General features: G+C 46.9%; 1 protein-coding gene across 1 annotated transcript in view; it reads right to left on the bottom strand.

Annotated features, from left to right (window-relative positions):
* Nucleotides 1–1,139: 1,139 nt before the first annotated feature.
* FBXO16 (F-box protein 16) overlaps nt 1,140–25,502 on the bottom strand; it is a 43,090-nt gene continuing 18,727 nt past the window's right edge. The window contains exons 7-9 of the mRNA XM_063915038.1: nt 16,987–17,089; nt 6,154–6,370; nt 1,140–4,041 (exon numbers count right to left, since the gene is read on the bottom strand). Of these exons, the coding sequence (XP_063771108.1) occupies nt 3,974–4,041; nt 6,154–6,370; nt 16,987–17,089 (388 nt within the window). The 3' untranslated portion in view covers nt 1,140–3,973. The remainder of the gene's footprint in view (nt 4,042–6,153; nt 6,371–16,986; nt 17,090–25,502) is intronic.

Below are 25,502 nucleotides of genomic sequence, written 5' to 3'. Positions count from 1 at the left end.
GCGGGCAAAACTGGGACTGGAGAGTTTTCAGGGTGGGGGGGGGGGCTGCGTGACGTCACTCACAGCCACTCTGAAAACAATGGTGCTAGACCGCCTGCCAGAGCAGCCAGGTCATCCTAAAAACAATGCACCCGCAATTGAATTGCTGGGCGGCCTTGCCCTGTGCTTGGGGACCCCCAGCATGTGAGTAGAAGGACGCAGATCTTGCTGCGGGAACCAAGATCTGCGTCCGTCTCTGAATGAAACAGGCTTGATTCTTTTGTGAATATAAATTTGCCACCATATATTCTCTACCCCATCAGTTTTTGATAGCTGCCATTTTTACTACTAGTTGTAGCGTCCCCATCCTCCATGAAAGGCATTTGAGGAGAATGAGTGTCAAGCTTGCAGTCTCCTACGTAACTGGGATACTCTATAAATTGGTGAATTTACCTACGGTGGCTAGTGGTTTCACGACACGATTGAAAGTAAATAACCCTTAATCACAGCCAAAATATTTTCCTATGTTTTGTGCGGAATTATACTTTGAACTTCAATGAAATCTAGGATTCACACGTCTCTAATAGTACGTATTACTGTATACTATGTAATGTTTATTTTGTACATGTCACGGTTTTCAAGGAACAAGGTTCAGTAAATACAGATATCACTCATGATGCTAGAAATGATGAATAGGCTTTATAGTGACATTTATAAACTTCTTTGGGAAATGCAGGACACGGGAAGCGAAAGCTTTTCATATTAAGTACTACATTGTAGTCCTGCACTCAGAAAACGTGAGGTGCCTTGCAGCATCAAACCTGCCCGGTTTACCTATCACATGTATAATCTTGTAAAGGTAGAAAACCGGATTTGACCTGTGCATTTTATCTTTTCATTCGGAATATCTCGGTTGTTGTATTATCTCATCAAATGGTTTGCCAAAATTTTTCCTTATTTTTACAACTTTTTTCAAAACATTATTTTCAAAACATTTTTACAAACAAATTAAAAAAAAAAAAAAAAACCTTGCAGATTAAAAATCTGGAATAAATTTTAAGAATAGAGTTATATAAAAAAAAAGGTTTTTTTTAACATTCTGAGAATATCATTGAATATCTTTTCCCCTCAATGCTTCATATCTTTACAATTGAAGAGAATAAAGTACAACGTTGAGTTTAATTAATGTTTTTTCGGTCTCAATGACGAAGGAGGAGGATGAAAAGTTTTCTGTCCAGTTTTCTGACATGAGGGGAAAGTTCAACTAATCCATTAAGCGTAATCGTACAAGACAAGGGCCCCAAGGTGACCGGCCGAGGACGGGTCACCGGGCAATGTAAGTGGAGATTTAGTTACATTATTAGTGTGTTAGGGCTGTTATCTGAGCTATCTTACACCAGATCCATCACACTTGGAAATGGTGCAAACGCCCTGGGATCACTATACAGCCTGGCAACCTGTCATAACATTAATTACCAGTGATGTATAACGAATGACATCCAACGTGTACCAGAAAAAAAACAGAATGAATGAATGATTGGCTGGCTGTTTTGCAGGGGGGTCATCAGTATATTTTTATGAAACTGGTTTGAAACTGGAATACTATCATATTCTCATTACTGAAGAATAAAGCATTGTCAGAATGTAGACAACACCTGGGGCGAGCAGAAGAATGGGATATACTGTAGATTGGACCTAAGGCTCTGTGATGTCACCAGGATGGCCAGTGATAGACAACACCTGGGGGAGTAGAACAATGGGATATACTGTAGATTGGACCTAAGGCTCTATGATATCACCAGGATGGCTGGTGATAGACAACACCTGGGCGAGCAGAAGAATGGGATATACTGCAGATTGGACCTAAGGATCTGTGATGTCACCAGGATGGCCAGTGATAGACAATACCTGGGGGAGCAGAAGAATGGGATATACTGTAAATTGGACCTAAGTCTCTGTGATGTCACCAGGATGGCCGATGATAGTACCTGGGCGAGCAGAACAATGGGATATACTGCAGATTGGACCTAAGGATCTGTGATGTCACCAGGATGGCCAGTGATAGACAACACCTGGGCGAGCAGAATAATGGGATATACTGTAGATTGGACCTAAGGCTCTGTGATGTCACCAGGATGGCCAGTGATAGACAACACCTGGGCGAGCAGAACAATGGGATATACTGTAGATTGGACCTAAGGCTCTGTGATGTCACCAGGATGGCCGGTGATAGACAACACCTCGGGGAGCAGAACAATGGGATATACTGCAGATCGGACCTAAGGCTCTGTGATGTCACCAGGATGGCAAGTGATAGACAACACCTGGGCGAGCAGAACAATGGGATATACTGTAGATTGGACCTAAGGCTCTGTGATGTCACCAGGATGGCCAGTGATAGACAACACCTGGGCGAGCAGAACAATGGGATATACTGTAGATTGGACCTAAGGCTCTGTGATGTCACCAGGATGGCCGGTGATAGACAACACCTCGGGGAGCAGAACAATGGGATATACTGCAGATCGGACCTAAGGCTCTGTGATGTCACCAGGATGGCAAGTGATAGACAACACCTGGGCGAGCAGAACAATGGGATATACTTTAGATTGGACCTAAGGCTCTGTGATGTCACCAGGATGGCCGGTGATAGACAACACCTCGGGGAGCAGAACAATGGGATATACTGCAGATCGGACCTAAGGCTCTGTGATGTCACCAGGATGGCAAGTGATAGACAACACCTGGGGGAGCAGAACAATGGGATATACTGCAGATCGGACCTAAGGCTCTGTGATGTCACCAGGATGGCCAGTGATAGACAACACCTCGGGGAGCAGAACAATGGGATATACTGTAGATTGGACCTAAGGCTCTGTGATGTCACCAGGATGGCCGGTGATAGTCATATATAGTAGCACATGCTCAATTAGCTTAGTGATATCATTCAGGTGCTTGAAAGGGAGGGGTGTGGTGCCTCTGGACTGCCTGAGCTGGATGGCTTTAGTGTGGCATACCTTTACATTCTATTAACACTTTTCACATACTAATGTCTTTAACACTGTTTCTCCATTTTAATTACATCTCATTTTTGTATCACTTTCTTTATAGCTTCGGCTTCCTCACACTAATTTATTAACATTATAGTTTTTTCACTGGTATGCTGCCCTGGGCTTTCTGGCTTATGCTGGTGCTTTGGGGTGCCACACCATGCACCTAGATATAGCGCTAGGGACCCCAAATATACAGAGACGCCTTGATGCGGCTTTGGGGCTTATTCATACATTTGCGCAAATATATGTAACCGAGATCTCTGAATTCTAATATTGTGTGGGATTTAAATCTGGTTACTGTTATCATTCAGGGTGCTGGGGGAAACAAAAATAGCACCTGGGCGAGCAGAACAATGGGATATACTGTAGATTGGACCTAAGGCTCTGTGATGTCACCAGGATGGCCGGTGATAGACAACACCTGGGTGAGCAGAACAATGGGATATACTGTTAATTGGACCTAAGGCTCTGTTATGTCACCAGGATGGCCGATGATAGTACCTGGGCGAGCAGAAGAATGGGATATACTATAGATTGGACCTAAGGCTCTGTGATGTCACCAGGATGGCCGGTAATAGTACCTGGGCGAGCAGAACAATGGGATATACTGCAGATTGGACCTAAGGATCTGTGATGTCACCAGGATGGCCAGTGATAGACAATACCTGGGAAACAGAACAATGGGATATACTGTAGATTGGACCTAAGGATATGTGATGTCACCAGGATGGCCGATGATAGACAAAACCTGTGGGAGCAGAACAGTGGAATGTAAATTGGAGTTAAGGCTCTGGGAATAAGCAGGATGAGGCCATGTTTTGTGGACAGGGGAAGGAACCAGGTCTTAGAAATGATTTACCGCGTTGGCACCTTGGTCCACTGACCCGACTCCTCTATCTAAAAACAGGGTATGCGATGTCACACAATGACATCCAGGCCTCCTATTCATCGTCTGATCCATGGTTTGACGGAGGGATCTGCCAAGGCTGACTCTCAAACAGAGCGATAGCTGAAATGACAGGAACACACAGATGAGTTTAGGGCAGAAAAAAACGCACATCGTACAATTAACATGTCAGAGTTTTTAGCTGGTTCTTAAAAATGTCCCTGGTTTCAGAGATGACAGGTTACTGTCAGAATGAGCAAAATCCATCTCTGGAAGCTATAAAAACTATTATTCAAGCCCTCATCATCCCATGCCTAAATTATACTCCTCGCTAGCCTTCCAAACTCACGCCTCACCCCTCTTCTCTTCTGTCCTGATCTCTGCTGTCCTCCTCTTTCCTGTCCTGTCACTCTACCTCTGCGGTCCTCCTCTTTCCTGTCCTGTCACTCTACCTCTGCTGTCCTCCTCTTTCCTGTCCTGTCACTCTACCTCTGCTGTCCTCCTCTTTCCTGTCCTGTCACTCTACCTCTGCTGTCCTCCTCTTTCCTGTCCTGTCACTCAACCTCTGCTGTCCCCCTCTTTCCTGTCCTGTCACTCTACCTCTGCTGTCCTCCTCTTTCCTGTCCTGTCACTCTACCTCTGCTGTCCTCCTCTTTCCTGTCCTGTCACTCTACCTCTGCTGTCCCCATCTTAGAAGCAAATTCAAACTTCTTTCAGTCACTTGTACATCAATACATAGGATAACACAGAACAACTATAACAAAACGATGCAATTAACAGCAGGGTGGAGTTAATGGGGGGAAGTAAACGGAGAATCTGGGTCAGGGAGGGAGATTGTACTGGATGAGAGGGCGTGGCGGGCAAGATGGGAGCAGGCGTCCAGTAAGAGGGAACGGAGGGAGTGAGAGGGAACAGGTGCAGGTGACGGAAGGAGAGGATGAGGAGGATGGAGAGGATAAAAGACGGGTGCAGACTTCATCCTTAGCCTGAGGGGAGGGGGAAGGGAGATGGGGGGTTGGTTGGGTGTACAGGTAGTTGGAGACCTAAAGGCAGAAATATAATGGTGGATAGCGTTAATTTTGGATGTGAAATGGGTAGGTCATGGGTGGAGAGGGAAAAAGGTAAGAGAAGGTGGCAGGGGTAGGTGTTAAAGGTAGCGAATAGATGGATTGGAGAGAGACTGTTCCGAGCATTGGATGCATTTGAAGTGGATGAACATGTCCTGAGTGTGCAAATTTGACAGTGGCGCTCAGCAGTGCAAGAGTATTTTTAGATGTATCGGGACAAATTATATTTCCATTTTTATATCTATAACTTTTTTAAATAAGAAATACTGGAAGAACAACTGTGCCTAAACTATAGTTTAATCTATATGGAAGAGGCGCTAGTAATACACACTTTTATATAGTAAAATAAGTAAATATACACAATATACTATATTAAAGATATAGGGGGTTATTCAGAGTTGTTAGCAAACCAAAAAAGTTAGCAATTGGGCAAAACCATGTTGCACTGCAGGTGGGGCAGATGTAACATGTGCAGAGAGAGTTAGATTTGGGTGGGTTATACCGTTTCTGTGCAGGGTAAATACTGGCTGCTTTATTTCTACACTGCAATTTAGATTTTAGTTTGAGCACACCCCACCCAAATCTAAAGGGCCGTACATACTGGGAGATGTGTGCTGAGCGAGGGTGGACGGACGGGCCAATCTAGAACTTGTTTCTAACTTCTAAGCAATCTAGTCAGATTGCTTGGAAATTAGGTGAACATCGCTCCGTATGTACCCCCTTAACTCTCTCTGCATGTTACATCTGCCCTACCTGCACTGCACATGGGGCCTAATTCAGAGTTTATCGCAGCAGCAAATTTGTTAGCAGTTGGGCAAAACCATGTGCACCGCAGGGGGGGGGGGGGGGGGGGGGGGGGCGGCAGATGTAACATGTGCAGAGAGAGTTAGATTTGGGTGGGGTGTGTTTAAACTGAAATCTAAATTGCAGTGTAAAAATAAAGCAGCCAGTATTTACCCTGCACAGAAACAATATAACCCACCCAAATCTAACTCTCTCCGCACATGTTACATCTGCCACACCTGCAGTGCACATGGTTTTGCCCAACTGCTAACAAATTTGCTGCTGCGATCAACTCAGAATTACCCCCATGGTTTTGCTCATTAGCGTGCTTTTAGGGTTTTCTGACGACTCTGAATAACCCCCACAATATCCTATAATAACATACTTGGGGAACTCCTGGAGGTCCGGATACAGGCTTTCCTTCCCTTCTCAGACAGTTTGGGAACACCTGCTCGGACGGGTGCCGGCCGTATCCCAGCGTTCCACACTGTGCTCTGCGCCAGGCCCTTTGCTGTTGTCTTAGTCACCGGGTATTCTCCGGGCTGCTGCGTGGCCCAGTTCGGCCTGGTTTGACGCTTTCCAAATTCAGCTGAAAGCGAGATCTATGGAAACATGAAACGTTGGTTGTACCCTCCAATATGTGTTGTGCACCATCCACAGCACTAAAGGGGGGCGTCCACACAAAATAAAAACAATTAGGGTGAGATCTATTTTATTTTGTTATTTCAATTCATTGCGTTCCTCCAACCAAAATAACATCTTCAGCTTTGGATGGCATTCGCTGTTAAACTATAAGTCAGCAATCCCACAAAGTTGTTTTTTTTATCCTTAAATCACAAGTTAAGTTTATTTTCAGCATGCATCTCTCTTAGCTGCCCGCAACAAATCATCTCCTTTTCAAAATCTCTAAGAGAAAACAAGTATGGCCGCCGGACAATGACCTAGGCCCACAAACACTCAGCATGTCCTGTGAAGCCGGATGGGGTGAGAATAGGATCTTAAATTCAAACTAGAGAGTGCCATGTGACTGTGGTTGCCATAGTATTCCAATAACACTTAAAAAATCATTAATAGTAGCCTAAAGAAACAGCCCATGGGAAGAACATAATTGCCAAGCTGTCACCTGACCGCATATAACTGTGCCCCAGAGAATTCCTTGCTTTGGCAATAGGACCAGTGGCGACATTGGACTGCGTGGGCACCTTTAGGATGTTGGCATATAGCAGAACACCAGGCACTGAGCTTTTGAGGGTATCTTACTAACAGGCTAAGGGTCTGATCCCCTAAGTGCCTCATGCCTCATTTAGGTCTCTTATTCCTAGTGAATCGCTAACGCTGTACACCGGTCCAGTCTTTATAACTGCTGCCTGCGCTGTGTCAGGCGATGGGTTAATGTTTAGAATAATCCGTAATTCTGTTAATGCCGTGAACCTGAGATGGCAGAATGGAGGCTGACCTGCAGACAAAGCGCTGCTGAGCGTTCATACCTGCTGTATTCAGCTGGAAGCTGCCATACCGAGAACAGAGACCGCGGGACAAAGCCACACACAGTTCTTCCTCATATGTAATATTTGTATGTAGAGGAAAATAACAGTGAGCTTTGATGTGATCGAGCACCATGAATACAGGTAATAGAGGTGTTTAACCGTGACGGCCTTAATCCCCCTCAGAAATGACAGGCGATGAATGCAGAGATGCAGGTGTGTGATCTCGCCCACAATGAGTGGGAAAGGGGGGGGGGGCTATGCGGATGGGGTGTGGAATGTGGGCTCCGATGAGTGACAATCACTGTGTAACGTAAACACTGTCTCTGTATCTGACGTGTACTGTACTGTGCTCTCCACGACGCTTCCCGCTGTCAGGCGGATATTCTCAAAGCTGTCGCTAGCTAGAAACAAGACTCTTATAAAATTTGGATGTGAAACACAACGGAGCTGAGTTAACGTCAAAATTGGTGTAAATGCCGGGAAAGAAAATGCATGCAAATACAGCGCACTTCCGCTCATATACAGAACTGTTGGTGTAGTGGATAGCATTGCTGCCTCAAAGTCCTGAGGTCATGAGCTAAATTCCAGATCATAGCCCATCGGTGTGGAGTTTGTATGTTCTCCCCGTGCTTTTGTGTGGGGCGGATTCCTCCCACACGCCAGAAACATACTGGTAGGCTACTTGGCTGCTGACAAAAAATGAACCCTAGTGTCTCATTGTCCTGAAGAAGGAGAAATAACCCCCCCCCCCCCCCCCCCCAACAGGCCCTTACAGTATGTACTGGTCTGCCACGCCCATATTTGTGTGAACACACCCTTACTGAACTTTGCCTCTACCCCTTCCCACCCCTGTTCAGCCCCACACTCATAAGGCTTCATACATGCAGAATGCGTACAGATCTGCAATCGTGAAACTGCCCGCGTCAGCTTTCAGAGCCTGTGCAGAGGAAACCCCTGTAAACTGCACTAGGCAAATGGGAGTAGTTGCTCCTGCTAGAATAAGTGTAAGTACAAATAACAGATTTCGATGGTGTTTCTTAAAACGTAAACACTTTTTTCTAACTGAAGTTCCTGAGAATATCGTCCACTGGCTGCAAACATCACATAAAGAACAATAGTTGTCATTCCGAGTTGATCGCTCGCTAGCTACTATTTGCAGCCGTGCAAACGCATAGTCGCCGCCCACGGGGGAGTGAATTTTCGCTTTGCAAGTGTACAAACGCTTTTGCAGCCGAGCGGTACAAAAAATAAGAATTTACTCACCGGTAATTCTATTTCTCGTAGTCCGTAGTGGATGCTGGGAACTCCGTAAGGACCATGGGGAATAGCGGGCTCCGAAGGAGGCTGGGCACTCTAGAAAGATTTAGGACTACCTGGTGTGCACTGGCTCCTCCCACTATGACCCTCTTTCAAGCCTCAGTTAGGACACCGTGCCCGGACGAGCAGACATAATAAGGAAGGATTTAGAATCCCGGGTAAGACTCTTACCAGCCACACCAATCACACCGTACAACTCGTGATACAATATCCAGTTTGACAGTATGAAAACAACTGAGCCTCTCAACAGATGGCTCAACAATAACCCTTTTGTTAACAATAACTATTTACAAGTATTGCAGACAATCCGCACTTGGGATGGGCGCCCAGCATCCACTACGGACTACGAGAAATAGAATTACCGGTGAGTAAATTCTTATTTTCTCTAACGTCCTAGTGGATGCTGGGAACTCCGTAAGGACCATGGGGATTATACCAAAGCTCCCAAACGGGCGGGAGAGTGCGGATGACTCTGTAGCACCGAATGAGAGAACTCCAGGTCCTCCTCAGCCAGGGTATCAAATTTGTAGAATTTTGCAAACGTATTTGCCCCTGACCAAGTAGCTGCTCGGCAAAGTTGTAAAGCCGAGACCCCTCGGGCAGCCGCCCAAGATGAGCCCACCTTCCTTGTGGAATGGGCCTTTACAGATTTTGGCTGTGGCATGCCTGCCACAGAATGTGCAAGCTGAATTGTACTACAAATCCAGCGAGCAATAGACTGCTTAGAAGCAGGAGCACCCAGCTTGTTGGGTGCATACAGGATAAACAGCGAGTCAGATTTTCTGACTCCAGCCGTCCTGGAAACATATATTTTCAGGGCCCTGACAACGTCTAGCAACTTGGAGTCCTCCAATTCACTAGTAGCCGCCGGCACCACAATAGGCTGGTTCAGGTAAAACGCTGACACCACCTTAGGGAGAAATTGGGGACGAGTCCTCAACTCTGCCCTATCTATATGGAAAATCAGATAAGGGCTTTTACATGATAAAGCCGCCAATTCTGACACTCGCCTGGCTGAAGCCAAGGCTAATAACATGACCACTTTCCACGTGAGATATTTCAGATCCACGGTTTTTAGTGGCTCAAACCAATGTGATTTTAAGAAACTCAACATCATGTTGAGATCCCAAGGTGCCACTGGAGGCACAAACGGGGGCTGAATATGCAGCACTCCTTTTACAAAAGTCTGAACTTCAGGTACTGAAGCTAGTTCTTTTTGAAAGAAAATCGACAGAGCCGAGATCTGTACTTTAATGGAGCCTAGTTTTAGGCCCATATCCACTCCTGCTTGCAGGAAATGCAGAAATCGACCTAGTTGAAATTCCTCTGTTGGGGCCTTATTGGCCTCGCACCATGCAACATATTTTCGCCATATGCGGTGATAATGTGTTGCCGTAACATCTTTCCTGGCCTTAATAAGCGTAGGAATTACTTCTTCCGGAATACCCTTTTCCTTTAGGATCCGGTGTTCAACCGCCATGCCGTCAAACGCAGCCGCGGTAAGTCTTGGAACAGACAGGGCCCCTGCTGTATCAGGTCCTGTCTGAGCGGTAGAGGCCACGGGTCCTCTGAGAGCATCTCTTGAAGTTCCGGGTACCACGCTCGTCTTGGCCAATCCGGAACCACGAGAATTGTGTTTACTCCTCGCTTTCTTATTATTCTCAATACCTTTGGAATGAGAGGCAGAGGAGGGAACACATAAACCGACTGGTACACCCACGGTGTTAGTAGAGCGTCCACAGCTATCGCCTGAGGGTCCCTTGACCTGGCGCAATATTTTTTTAACTTTTTGTTGAGACGGGACGCCATCATGTCCACCTGTGGTTTTTCCCAACGGTTTACCAGCATCTGGAAGACTTCTGGGTGAAGTCCCCACTCCCCCGGGTGGAGGTCGTGTCTGCTGAGGAAGTCTGCTTCCCAGTTGTCCACTCCCGGAATGAACACTGCTGACAGTGCTAGTACATGATTCTCCGCCCATCGGAGAATTTTTGTGGCTTCTGCCATCGCCATCCTGCTTCTTGTGCCGCCCTGTCGATTTACATGGGCGACTGCCGTGATGTTGTCTGACTGGATCAGCACCGGCTGGTGTAGGAGCAGGGATTTTGCTTGACTTAGGGCATTGTAGATGGCCCTTAGTTCCAGAATATTTATGTGAAGGGAAGTCTCCTGACTCGACCATAGTCCTTGGAAGTTTTTTCCCTGTGTGACTGCCCCCCAGCCTCGAAGGCTGGCATCCGTGGTCACCAGGACCCAGTCCTGTATGCCGAACCTGCGGCCCTCTAGAAGATGAGCACTCTGCAGCCACCACAGTAGAGACACCCTGGTTCTTGGAGACAGGGTTATTAAGCGATGCATCTGAAGATGCGATCCGGACCACTGGTCCAACAGGTCCCACTAAAAGATTCTGGCATGGAACCTGCCGAAGGGAATTGCTTCGTAAGAAGCCACCATCTTTCCCAGGACCCGCGTGCAGTGATGCACTGATACCTGTTTTGGTTTCAGGAGGTCTCTGACTAGAGATGACAACTCCCTGGCTTTCTCCTCCGGGAGAAACACTTTTCTCTGGACTGTATCCAGAATCATACCCAGGAACAGTAGCCGTGTCGTCGGAACCAGCTGTGACTTTGGGATATTCAGAATCCAGCCGTGCTGGTGCAGCACTTCCTGGGATAGTGCTACTCCCACCAACAACTGTTCCTTGGACCTCGCTTTTATTAGGAGATCGTCCAAGTACGGGATAATTAAAACTCCCTTTCTTCGAAGGAGTATCATCATTTCCGCCATAACCTTGGTAAATACCCTCGGTGCCGTGGACAGTCCAAACGGCAGCGTCTGGAATTGGTAATGGCAATCCTGTACCACAAATCTGAGGTACTCCTGGTGAGGATGGTAAATGGGGACATGCAAGTAAGCATCCTTGATGTCCAGGGATACCATGTAATCCCCCTCGTCCAGGCTTGCAATAACCGCCCTGAGCGATTCCATCTTGAACTTGAATTTCTTTATGTATGTGTTCAAGGATTTCAAATTTAGAATGGGTCTCACCGAACCGTCCGGTTTCGGTACCACAAATAGTGTGGAATAATAACCCCGGCCTTGTTGAAGTAGGGGTACCTTGATTATCACCTGCTGAGAATACAGCTTGTGAATTGCCGTTAGCACCGCCTCCCTGTCTGAGGGAGCAATTGGCAAGGCAGATTTTAGGAACCGGTGGGGTGGGGACGCCTCGAATTCCAGCTTGTACCCCTGAGATACTATTTGCAGGATCCAGGGATCCACCTGTGAGCGAACCCACTGATCGCTGAAATTTTTGAGGCGACCCCCCACCGTACCTGGCTCCGCCTGTGGAGCCCCACCGTCATGCGGCGGACTTGGAAGAAGAAGCGGGGGAGGACTTTTGCTCCTGGGAACCTGCTGTCTGTTGCAGCCTTTTTCCCCTACCTCTGCCTCTGGACAGAAAAGACCCGCCTTTTCCACGCCTGTTTTTCTGGGTCCGAAAGGACTGAACTTGATAAAACGGCGCCTTCTTAGGCTGTGAGGGGACATGGGGTAAAAATGCTGACTTCCCAGACGTTGCTGTGGAAACTAGGGCCCTCATTCCGAGTTGTTCGCTCGGTATTTTTCATCGCATCGCAATGAAAATCCGCTTAGTACGCATGCGCAATGTTCGCACTGCGACTGCGCCAAGTAACTTTGCTATGTAGAAAGTAATTTTACTCACGGCTTTTTCATCGCTCCGGCGAACGTAATGTGATTGACAGGAAATGGGTGTTACTGGGCGGAAACACGGCGTTTCAGGGGCGTGTGGCTGAAAACGCTACCGTTTCCGGAAAAAACGCAGGAGTGGCCGGAGAAACGGTGGGAGTGCCTGGGCGAACGCTGGGTGTGTTTGTGACGTCAACCAGGAACGACAAGCACTGAACTGATCGCACAGGCAGAGTAAGTCTGGAGCTACTCTGAAACTGCTAAGTAGTTAGTAATCGCAATATTGCGAATACATCGGTCGCAATTTTAAGAAGCTAAGATTCACTCCCAGTAGGCGGCGGCTTAGCGTGTGTAACTCTGCTAAATTCGCCTTGCGACCGATCAACTCGGAATGAGGGCCTAGGTCCGAGAGACCATCCCCAAATAATTCCTCACCCTTATATGGCAACACTTCCATGTGCTTTTTAGAATCTGCATCTCCTGTCCACTGGCGAGTCCATAAGCCTCTCCTAGCAGAAATGGACAATGCACTTACTTTAGATGCCAGTCGGCAGATTTCCCTCTGTGCATCTCTCATATATAAGACTGAGTCTTTGATATGGTCTATGGTTAACAGGATCGTGTCTCTGTCTAATGTGTCAATATTTTCTGACAGTTTATCTGACCACGCAGCGGCAGCACTGCACATCCAAGCTGACGCAATAGCTGGCCTAAGTATAATGCCTGTGTGTGTATATACAGACTTCAGGATCGCCTCCTGCTTTCTATCAGCAGGTTCTTTGAGGGCGGCCGTATCCGGAGACGGTAGTGCCACCTTTTTAGACAAACGTGTGAGCGCTTTATCCACCCTAGGAGGTATTTCCCAACGTGACCTATCCTCTGGCGGGAAATGGAACGCCATTAGTACCTTCTTAGGAATTACCAATTTTTTATCAGGGAAAGCCCACGCTTCTTCACACACTTCATTTAATTCATCTGATGGGGGAAAAACTACGGGTAGTTTTTTCTCTCCAAACATAATTCCCTTTTTAGTGGTACCAGTAGTTATATCAGAAATGTTTAACACCTCTTTCATTGCCTCAATCATACAGTGAATGGCCTTAGTGGGCATCAGGTTTGACTCATCGTTGTCGACACTGGTGTCAGTATCAGTGTCGACATCTGGGTCTGCTTGAGGTAGCGGGCGTTTTAGAGCCCCTGACGACCCATGCGACGCCTGGGCAGGCACGAGCTGAGAAGTCGGCTGTCCCACATTTGGCATGTCGTCGATTTTCTTATATAAGGAGTCTATACGTGCACTCATTACTTTCCATAAGCCCATCCACTCAGGTGTCTGCCCCGCAGGGGGTGACATCCCTTCTAAAGGCATCTGCTCCGCCTCCACATCATTATCCTCATCAAACATGTCGACACAGCCGTACCGACACACCGCACACACACAAGGAATGCTCCGAATGAGGACAGGACCCACAAAAGCCCTTTGGGGGGACAGAGTGAGAGTATGCCAGCACACACCAGAGCGCTATATAATGCAGGGACTAACTGAGTTATGTCCCCTATAGCTGCTTTTTATATTATATATGTATTGCGCCCAAATTTAGTGCCCCCCCCTCTCTGTTTTTACCCTGTTCTGAAGTGTAGACTGCAGGGGAGAGCCAGGGAGCTTCCTTCCAGCGGATCTGTGAAGGAGAAATGGCGCCAGTATGTCTGAGGGAGATAGCTCCGCCCCTTTTCAGCGGCCTATTCTCCCGCTTTTTTCTGGATTCTGGCAGGGGAATTTACCACATATATAGCCCCTAGGGCTATATATTGTGGTATTTTTGCCAGCCAAGGTGTTTTTATTGCAGCTCAGGGCGCCCCCCCCCAAGCGCCCTGCACCCTCAGTGACCGGAGTGTGAAGTGTGCATGAGGAGCAATGGCGCACAGCTGCAGTGCTGTGCGCTACCTTGGTGAAGACTGATGTCTTCTGCCGCCGTTTTTCCGGACCTCTTCTTGCTTCTGGCTCTGTAAGGGGGACGGCGGCGCGGCTCCGGGACCGAACACCAAGGACTGGGCCTGCGGTCGATCCCTCTGGAGCTAATGGTGTCCAGTAGCCTAAGAAGCCCAATCCGGCTGCAAGCAGGCGAGTTCGCTTCTTCTCCCCTTAGTCCCTCGCTGCAGTGAGCCTGTTGCCAGCAGGTCTCACTGAAAATAAAAAACCTAAAACTATACTTTCTTTCTAAGGGCTCAGGAGAGCCCCTAGTGTGCATCCAACCTCGGCCGGGCACGAAATCTAACTGAGGCTTGGAGGAGGGTCATAGTGGGAGGAGCCAGTGCACACCAGGTAGTCCTAAATCTTTCTAGAGTGCCCAGCCTCCTTCGGAGCCCGCTATTCCCCATGGTCCTTACAGAGTTCCCAGCATCCACTAGGACGTTAGAGAAACAGTTTGTGCAGTTTCTGAGTAGCTCAGAACTTACTCAGCCGCTGCGATCACTTCAGTCTTTTTGGACCCGGAATGGACGTCAGGCAACCGCCCTGCAAACGATTGGACACGCCTACGTTTTAAAAAAACACTCCCAGAAAACGGTCAGTTGACAACCATAAACGCCTTCTTCCTGTCAATCACCTTGCGATCAGCTGTGAGAATGGATTCTTCCTTAAATCCATCGCCCAGCACCGATCCACTTTGTACCCGTATGACGCGCCTGCGCATTGCGGTGCATACGCATGAGCAGTTTTGACCTGATCGCAGCGCTGCAAAAAGTTGCTAGCGAGCGATCAACTCGGAATGACCCCCTATATCCTTTTGTTAACGTAGATTACAAATCATGGGGCAGATGTATTAACCTGGAGAAGGGATAAAGAAGTGATAAATGCAAGGTGATAATGCACCAGCCAATCATTATGGATTTGAAAAATGTCAGGAGCTGATTGGCTGGTGCGTTACCACCTTCCACTTATCACTGCTTTATCACTTCTCCAGGCTTAATACATCTGCCCCCATATGCAGTATAATACACTTCCTCTCTCTAAAAGTAATAAGAAAAAAAGACCTTAGAAAACAAGAAAACATTGGGGGTAATTCTGAGTTGTTCGCTCACTAGCAGTTTTTAGCAGTCGTGCAAACGCTATGCCGCCTCCCACTGGGAGTGTATTGTAGCTTAGCAGAAGTGCGAACGAAAGGATCGCAGAGCGACAGCAAAATAATTTTGTGCAGTTTCAGAGAAGCTTCAGACCTACTCAGCGCTTGCGATCACTTCAGACTGTTCAGTTCCTGATTTGACGTCGCAAACAAGCCCTGCGTTCGCCCAGCCACGCCTGCGTTTTTCCTGGCACGCCTGCGTTTTTTCGAACACTCCCTGAAAACGGTCAGTTGGCACCCAGTAACGCCCTCTTCCTGTCAATCACTCTGCGGCCACCAGTGCGACTGAAAAGCGTCGCTAGACCTTGTGTAAAACTACATCGTTCGTTGTAATAGTACGACGCGCGTGAGCATTGCGCTGCATGCGCAGAAGTGCCGTTTTTTTAGCCTGATCACTGCGCAGCGAACGAAAGCAGCTAGCGAACAACTCGAAATGACCACCATACCGCGGAAGGTGTTAAAGTGGGGAGACTTCTGTAAAATGGGAGGGGTGGAAATGTTGCGGTGTGTTGTCTTACTACACCGAGTGCTTCATATTGCCACGTTTTCCTCCGCTTATTACTAATGAGTAGATGTGGTTTACTATAACCCCGCAATACAATGTACATTTTATATCTTATTTTTCCACTTTAATCAACTCTCCGCATTAAAAAAATGTCCAGTCTGATAGGAATAGGGAAATACCATAAAACGTCTACTTTCTTTATAAAGCCGGAATAAAAAATGTTTTTACCATAAAAAAAGAGGACAAAAAAATGAGTTTTTACAGCCTACAGCTCAGTGTGTACGGGAGACACAGAGGGTCATGCTGGGTAGTAACTGCTCGGCTGATTGGGAGCGGTAAAAACTTTAAAGGGCCCCATACACTACAACGATATGTCTGAGGCTGAAGTCGGAGGCGATTTCCCTTGAACTCTCCCGGACGGGAACGCGCATCGGAAACACATCCAAAATGCCCGATTTCACCCGATATATCGGCCCGAATGCCTGAAATGGGATGATATCGGGCATTATCGTTCTAGTGTATGGGGCCCTTAACAGGCAATTGAGTATATGTATGAAGCAGTGATAAGAGTGGAGAAGTGAGCCAGTGAAGAAGTTGCCGCTGGCAACAAATCAGCGGCTCTGTATTATTTTTTAGTATAAAAATGATAAATGTTACTTCAAAGCTGATTGGTTGCCATGGGCAACTTGTCCATTGGCTCACTTCTCCATTCTTATCACTGCTTCATACATTTACCCCAATGTCCCACTAAATGGTGGTTACCAATATCCTTCTATTGGACATCTCTTTTATTGGACTTAAATGTATTAAATAAGGTGAATTTATTTCTGATGCTCATCTGACGCTCGTGATGTCATCAATAACTTACCAATCCAGAGCAGTATAGAGTTGGACAGGATGCGCCTCTTCAGAAGCTATCACCAGGGTACTTTGCACCCACCTCCCTCTCCTCTCTCGTCCCGATCCGATAAAGAAGACTATAGATGAGCCTCTCTACCTGCTACCTTCTTCTATAATATGCTGGGCACATTCCCTAGCAAGCAACAGGCATGCCTCATATCTATAGATATAAAGCTACGTACCAGTGACTTCGCCTTGCGTAGCTTGTAGGAAGCGGATGATGGCCTCTTCGTTTTCTCTGTGTTCTGCCTGTTGAGGATGGATGTCCCAGGACTGGCCTTTCTCCTGTAGGTTACAAGAGAATCATCATGTGAGGTGGCCCATGCAGGTAAAGGAGCTCACAGGGCCGGCGGAGGCTCCGCGAGCATTCTAGGTGCCCCCCTAGACTAGGAAGGTTATGCTGGGAATGTGACATCATAACCCAGCATACACTCTCAGCCTATCACTGACGTGGAGGAAGAAATAGCGGCCAGCTGCTGCACAAGCAGGAAACCCCTGGCTGCGGCTCTTCTTGTCTGTGCAGGAGACGCCATCACAAGAAAACATTATACCACTCTTTAAGTGTTTGAGGCGACGCCTAAATCTTACTGTCTTTGGCTGATGCTAAATTTATTTTTGGTAACACAAACTGTCTGACTTTGGTCACGTACCATAAAATTTCCCAACAGTTTAAAAAATATATATAATTTATGATTCAAATTGCAGCACGTAGACACAGAACACCGCATGTCACTTCTTTCATAAACTATGTCACTACATCTGAGAAGGATTCTTTTGAAGAATCTTTTTCCACGAGCGACAAAATATTTATGTCTCATAAAACCGTCCGCGAGACATTCCATACACAGGCCTTATAGCCAAGGGCGTAACTACCATAGGTGCGGGCATTGCAGCTGCTATGGGCCCAGAGCTGAGAGGGGCCCACCTTCCCTGTCAAACTTACATGTGTCCTATATATTATCCACCATTGGAGGTACATAGTGGCACTTACAAGCGTTTGCCTTGGGGCCTACAAATATCTACTTTTGGCCCCTGGACTTTCTCTTTGTAATGTGGTTTAAAATTAACTGGAGCACACTATATTGTGGCAAAATATAAACTGGGGACACTATGTCATAATGTGAATTGGGGGCACTGTGTGGCATAATGTGTACTGGCAGCTCTACAATGTGACATAATGTGAATTAGAGCACTACTACGGGCATAAAGTAAACTAGGGCACTGCTATGGAGCATAAAGTAAACTAGGGTACTGCTATGGGGCATAAAGTAAACTAGGGCACTGCTATGGAGCATAAAGTAAACTAGGGTACTGCTATGGGGCATAAAGTAAACTAGGGTACTACTATGGGGCATAAAGTAAACTAGGGTACTGCTATGGGGCATAAAGTAAACTAGGGCACTGCTATGGGGCATAAAGTAAACTAGGGTACTGCTATGGGGCATAAAGTAAACTAGGGTACTACTATGGGGCATAAAGTAAACTAGGGTACTGCTATGGGGCATAAAGTAAACAAGGGCACTACTATAGGACATAAAATGAACTACGGCACTACTATGGGGCATAAAATTAACATCTGCTGTGGAGGGGTGTCTTTCTAGAAGCATTGGGACGGGGGGCCCTTCAAAATTTTGTTATGGTGCCAACAAAGTTCTGGCTATGCCCCCGCTTACAGCTGCGAGCCAGAATGTTACTCAGCCAGAGATGGGCGCTCTTGCATCTGTTGGCGATAATATGCCAGTTTCTGCCCTTCCCCTGGTGCAGACGCGCAACTAGCCACCTCCAATCGCCCATGAGACGCCCCATTTCTGATACCGTCTGTACTGATCACAGCAGCGCCTTTGTGTGCACACTCTGTTTCACCCATGCACTGTAGAGATTTGCTGAAATCTTCTAAAAACTTTGTGACCCTTGGCACTGTGAGCGGCTCCGAATTAGGCGCTTATTCCCCCAAACCTGTGGGCAAAGGGCAGGATCAGCTCCTACTCGCAGGGTCACAAAAACTCTTATTTTAGAGTTACGACACTGAAACGGCCATTCATGTGGTGTCATTTCTTTGGATATATATATATATATATACTGCTCAAAAAAATAAAGGGAACACTAAAATAACACATCCTAGATCTGAATGAATGAAATATTCTTATTAAATACTTTGTTCTTTACATAGTTGAATGTGCTGACAACAAAATCACACAAAATTTATCAATGGAAATCAAATTTATTAACCCATGGAGGTCTGGATTTGGAGTCACACTCAAAATTAAAGTGGAAAAACACACTACAGGCTGATCCAACTTTGATGTAATGTCCTTAAAACAAGTCAAAATGAGGCTCAGTAGTGTGTGTGGCCTCCACGTGCCTGTATGACCTCCCTACAACGCCTGGGCATGCTCCTGATGAGGTGGCGGATGGTCTCCTGAGGGATCTCCTCCCAGACCTGGACTAAACCATCCGCCAACTCCTGGACAGTCTGTGGTGCAACGTGGCGTTGGTGGATGGAGCGAGACATGATGTCCCAGATGTACTCAATTGGATTCAGGTCTGGGGAACGGGCGGGCCAGTCTATAGCATCAATGCCTTCGTCTTGCAGGAACTGCTGACACACTCCAGCCACATGAGGTCTAGCATTGTCTTGCATTAGGAGGAACCCAGGGCCAACCGCACCAGCAAATGGTCTCACAAGGGGTCTGAGGATCTCATCTCGGTACGTAATGGCAGTCAGCACATGGAGGGCTGTGCGGCCCCCCAAAGAAATGCCACCCCACACCATTACTGACCCACTGCCAAACCGGTCATGCTGGAGGATGTTGCAGGCAGCAGAACGTTCTCCTTGGCGTCTCCAGACTCTGTCACGTCTGTCACATGTGCTCAGTGAGAACCTGCTTTCATCTGTGAAGAGCACAGGGCGCCAGTGGCGAATTTGCCAATCTTGGTGTTCTCTGGCAAATGCCAAACGTCCTGCACGGTGTTGGGCTGTAAGCACAACGCCCACCTGTGGACGTCGGGCCCTCATACCACCCTCATGGAGTCTGTTTCTGATCGTTTGAGTAGACACATGCACATTTGTGGCTTGCTGGAGGTCATTTTGCAGGGCTCTGGCAGTGCTCCTCCTGTTCCTCCTTGCACAAAGGCGGAGGTAGCGGTCCTGCTGCTGGGTTGTTGCTCTGCTACGGCCTCCTCCACGTCTCCTGATGTACTGGCCTGTCTCCTGGTAGCGCCTCCATGCTCTGGACACTACGCTGACAGACACAGCAAACCTTCTTGCCACAGCTCGCATTGATGTGCCATCCTGGATGAGCTGCACTACCTGAGCCACTTGTGTGGGTTGTAGACTCGGTCTCATGCTACCACTAGAGTGAAAGCACCGCCAGCTTTCAAAAGTGACCAAAACATCAGCCAGAAAGCATAGGAGCTGAGAAGTGGTCTGTGGTCACCACCTGCAGAACAACTCCTTTATTGGGGGTGTCTTGCTAATTGCCTATAATTCCCACCTGTTGTCTATTCCATTTGCACAACAGCATGTGAAATGAATGTCAATCAGTGATGCTTCCTATTCTAAGTGGACAGTTTGATTTCACAGATGTGTGATTGACTTGGAGTTACATTGTGTTGTTTAAGTGTTCCCTTTATGTTTTTGAGCAGTATATATATATATATATATATATATATATATATATATGTGATGACCAACCTTAGCATTAATGAAGATAATGAAAGAGGAAAAGGTGCTGACCTGGCAATATATATATATATATATATATATATATATATATATTTATTACCAGTTATTTATATAGCGCACACATATTCCGCAGCGCTTTACAGAGCATATCTGGCCATTCACATCAGTCCCTGCCCCAGTGGAGCTTACAATCTATATTCCCTACCACATGTACACACACACACACAATCACGCTAGGGTTAATTTTTGTTGAGTTCAATTAACCTACCAGTATATTTTTGGATTGTGAGAGGAAACCGGAGTACCCGGAGGAAACCCACGCAAGTACGGGGAGAATATACAAACTCCACACAGTTAGGGCCACGGTGGGAATGGAACCCATGACCTCAGTGCTATGAGGCAGTAATGCTAACCATTACACCGTCCGTACTGCCCTATATAATGTAATGAATATATAATGTGATGACCAACCTTAGCATTAATGAACATAATGAAAGAGTAAAAGGTCCTGACCGATTGAGCTTACAATCTAAAAATACGCTTATGCTGGGCTCTAAAGTAATACTCGGGTTATTGATACTCTGGATTCTCTCTTTACTATGTTTGGGTGGGGATTTTTTTTTCTGCACTATTTGCAATCTATATATATATACTGTAAATGTGAAATCCCTCATTCACTGACTGACTGACTGACTGACTGACTGACTCACTCACTCACTCACTCACTCACTCACTCACTCACTCACTCACTCACTCACTCACTCACTCATCACTAATTCTCTTACTTCCCGACATGTTAGGAAGATGAAATGTAACATAGATATTCTTCAGGTGGGAAATAGGAAAACTATGTAATTAGAATTTTAATAAACCTCCCATAAGGGGATGAAAAGGGGGCTGACATAATGACGTCATTACCGATACGTGGCTTGCGTTGCGTGAACGATAACGCCCAAATGGAAAAACTTGGATTGCACCTGCAGTGTGTAGAATTTAATAAACTACAAAAATGGTCCTGTCACTTTTTACCGTATCTGCTACGGGTGCTCCTCGGGTAACGCCAAGAACCATGGATTAATATTTACTTACATTAAGATGTCTCAAATTTACATCTCTATAGATTTACCAATTTTTTAATACTCATTTATATGTACAACTGTGAAAAACCGTGCGAAGAACGGGTAGAATTAAATAAATCTAACAATGTAGAACCTTCTTAAAGTCACCCTGTCACCAGGCATTCATATTTTCTTTCGCCATCACAGTTATTTTCCCGTTGTGTCCCTGTCATTTGCTGGTAGATGCTCTCTATTGCCACTAAGGGGTATATTCAATAACTGTCGGAAGCTGCCGTCTTGTCGGAAAGACGGCAGCTTCCGACAGTTTTAGGTCGGAAGGGGTTCCGACCTATTCATTAGTGCCCCGTTTATTCCGACAAGTCGGGAAACCCGACTTGTCGGAATGCACGCTGATCGGCGGCTTCACCCGCCAATCAGCGTACATTGTCGGAAGCGGGGCCAAACCTGACAGGTTTTAGCCCCGTTTCTGACAATCTCAATCCGACTTTAAAAAAAGTCGGATTGATATCAGGAGACGAGTGGTGCTGTGGGTGGCGGGGGGAGCAGAGATCGGCGGCCGGCGGGAGGAGCAGGCTGCGGGGGGACATGTCTGCGGTGGCAGGGGAAGGCGCTGCAGGGAGAGAGGTGCCTGGACGGCCAGGCACCTCTCTCCCTGCAGCGCCTTGCCCCGCCGCCGCAGACATGTCTCCCCGCAGCCAGCTCCTGCCGCCGATCTCTGCTCCCCCCGCCGCAGACATGTCCCCCACAGCTTGCTCCCCCTGCCGCCGTCCCGCTCACGCCCGCTGCCGCCATCTGCACCGCTGCCGTCAGTGCATCAGCAGCCGCTGACAGCAGCGGCAGCAGCACAGGACCTGTGTACGGCCAAATCCGACAGTCGGATTTGGGCGTCCATTGAATAGGGGTTGTCGGGTCCATTCCGACAACTGCATGTCGGAATGGACCCGACTCTTATTGAATATACCCCTATATGTAAGTTAGGGGGAGGAGACAGGTTCAGCAGGCGTTCTAGCAGCTTATAAGGAAAGATGGCCGCTGCTGCCGTTATTTAGCAGAACGAAAGTGTAATGTTTATATTACGAGTCTACATAGAAGACATCAGGCTATTTTGGGAGTAATATAAAAAGATTGGACTTCTGTAATGTTAACTCAACCATCCCTTGGTCCAGCATTCAAACTGTACACAGTATTTGCTTTATTATGGGGGATATTTATCAAAGCTTGGAGAGAGATGACGTGGCTGGAGATAAAGTACCAGCCAATCAGCTCCTGACATGTTACAGCCTGTGTTTGAAAAATGACAGTTAGGAGCTGATTGGTTGGTACTTTATCTCTATATACTAATAAAGTTTTTAAAAAACAATTACCACCTGCTGCCATCCCATTAGAATTTTGTAGAAACAGGGACTTCCAAGTTTCTGTCAGAATGCAGGAAAATCTAATAATGTAGGGGGAAGTATGCAGATCAATACAGAGAGGAGAGAGGTGTACGGAGGCGGCCATATTGCTGAAGACCAATAATGCCCCTGAGCATGAGATCATGTGTCCGCCATCTGGCTAGTTTCCAGGAGATCATTGTGTCTCACGCTGCTGAGGAATCTGCACCATGAATAAGACAATAAGGACAGCTGTAGTGAAGAAGCACGCTGTAATATTATATGCAGATCGTATGACCAGCGGAGCGGCAATGCTATGTGCCCAGGTGTGTTGCTGTAAGTCATGTCACATCACACATGACACATCCAGCAGGGACAGGCGCCTCACATCCATCACTCTTATCTCACAGCGCAGTGAGGTATGTCCCACTCTGAGGCCTGCACATCGGAGCCCGTAATCCATCACACACCTCTCCGCACCTGTCTGCTCTGCATGTGGGACACAGCAATGACACATAGCGACTCCAACTAGCCCCGTTGCAGGTGCCAGTCACCTACAGACCAACGAGGCAGCCATTGTGCTGACTGAACCAATGGGGGTCATTCCGAGTTGATCGCTCGTTGCCGATTTTCGCAATGGAGCGATTAGGTGAAAAACCACCAAAAATGCGCATCGCGCATGCTCTAAGTACTTTCACACAAAACTTTCAACGCTCGAGTGATCGTAGTGTGATTGACAGCAAGTGGGTGTCTCTGGGTGGAAACTGAGCGTTTTCCGGGAGTGTGCTAAAAAATGCAGGCGTGCCAGCTGAAAACGCAGGAGTGGCTGGAGAAACGGGGGAGTGGCTGGCCGAACGCAGGGCGTGTTTGTGACGTCAAACCAGGAACTAAACGGACTGAGCTGATCGCAGTCTAGGAGTAGGTCTGGAGCTACTCAGAAACTGCAAGGAAATATTTAATAGCAGTTCTGCTAATCTTTCGTTCGCTATTCTGCTGAGCTAAGATACACTCCCAGAGGGCAGCGGCCTAGCGTGTGCAATGCTGCTAAAAGCCAATGAGCCAATGAGGGCCAATATTCACTCCCGTTATGAGAAAGTTCTGATGTTCACCCATAAAGAATATGCGCCGTATTACCATGAAATTCTAATTAGACATTTACTATAATGGCTCATGAGAACGTAACCTATCATATCAGTGACATCATGGAGGCATGAATGATGTCATAGGTTCCTAGTGAAATGGGAGGCCGCATTCTCATGACTCCTGTCCACAAAATGGCTGCCTCCACAGTAAGGGGGTAAATCGAGTGATGATGTACAGGACAAGGGTGGGGGGCGAAGGATTGGGGGCGGGTGTGAGGTAACGGTGCACCTCAGTTTGTGAAGCAGTGCAGCAGGAAGATTTCATATTGTGGGATGATTATGTAAGCAGCATAGTAAAGTAAATCTTCACATGTGTACACTGCTCCTCACCGCACACTGAGACGCAGTTCTAGGCTGCAGGTGCACCTCCTCAGAACGGACAGTAGGGGGTATATTTACTAAAGTGCGGGTTTACAGTAGTGGAGATGTTGCCCATAGCAACCAATCACATTCTAGCTATTACCTTCTAGAAGGTGCTAGATAAATGATAAGTAGAATCCAATTAGTTGCTACGGGCAACATCTGCTCTTCTATAAACCCGCGCTCTGGTAAATATGCCCCCTGAAGTGCACCTTAATCTGGGCATCTAGATGCAGTGTGATAGAAACCATGGCTTCTCGCTGCAGATGTCTCCTCATAAATCCTTTCTGCAGTCATGTTAAACAGCCCCTTCTAGTCGTTAGCACATTTACTAACACCAGGCGTTTTTTTTGTGCATTTTTCCCTAAAATGCATCTTATTTGCATCTTTATGTGAATAAGACGCACAAGCAGACTCTGCTGATTAAAATGATATACGCCATGTAAGTATATTCTGTGTGCGACCGCGGCTGTATCTGCTTATGTAATGCTACGTTACAGTGTTTTCCCAGATACACTGTCGGCTCCCTCATGTCAGGTATCTCGTGAAGCATGGTGTATTGAGGCTAGATATATGAGTTAGCGTTTGTGACCTAACAGGTAGTAATTGGTCCTATATATGTGCACAAACAGACCAGCGATCTATAATCAGATAATAACTGCATCTGACTGTGCATCCTGTTATCCTCCAATGCACTATTCTATGTATAGATAACACCTATCCTTGTGTATCTTTCCTATGTCCCTATAGAGTGTAAGCTTGCGAGCAGGGCCCTCCTACCTCTATGTCTGTCTGTTATTAACCAGTTTACCTGATCACTGTTGTTTCCAATTGTAAAGCGCAACGGCATATGCTGCGCTATATAAGAAACTGTAGATAAATAAGTAATAAATATGAGGACACATCTGTATGTACACAAAGTACGCATCACACATGATGCTCAGTGGTCATCAGCAATCCTTTATCCCGGCACAGCGCCCCTAGTGGTAAAGTTATCATGGTGCCTGGTAGAATGCTCTCCTGGATTTATGACTAGCATAATCAGGACTACAGAACACT

The sequence above is a fragment of the Pseudophryne corroboree genome, chromosome 4 (assembly GCF_028390025.1).
Source record: "Pseudophryne corroboree isolate aPseCor3 chromosome 4, aPseCor3.hap2, whole genome shotgun sequence".
NCBI lineage: Eukaryota > Metazoa > Chordata > Amphibia > Anura > Myobatrachidae > Pseudophryne > Pseudophryne corroboree.
The sequence above is the reverse complement of the archived record's forward strand: the minus strand, read 5'-3'. Positions and strand labels throughout refer to the sequence as shown.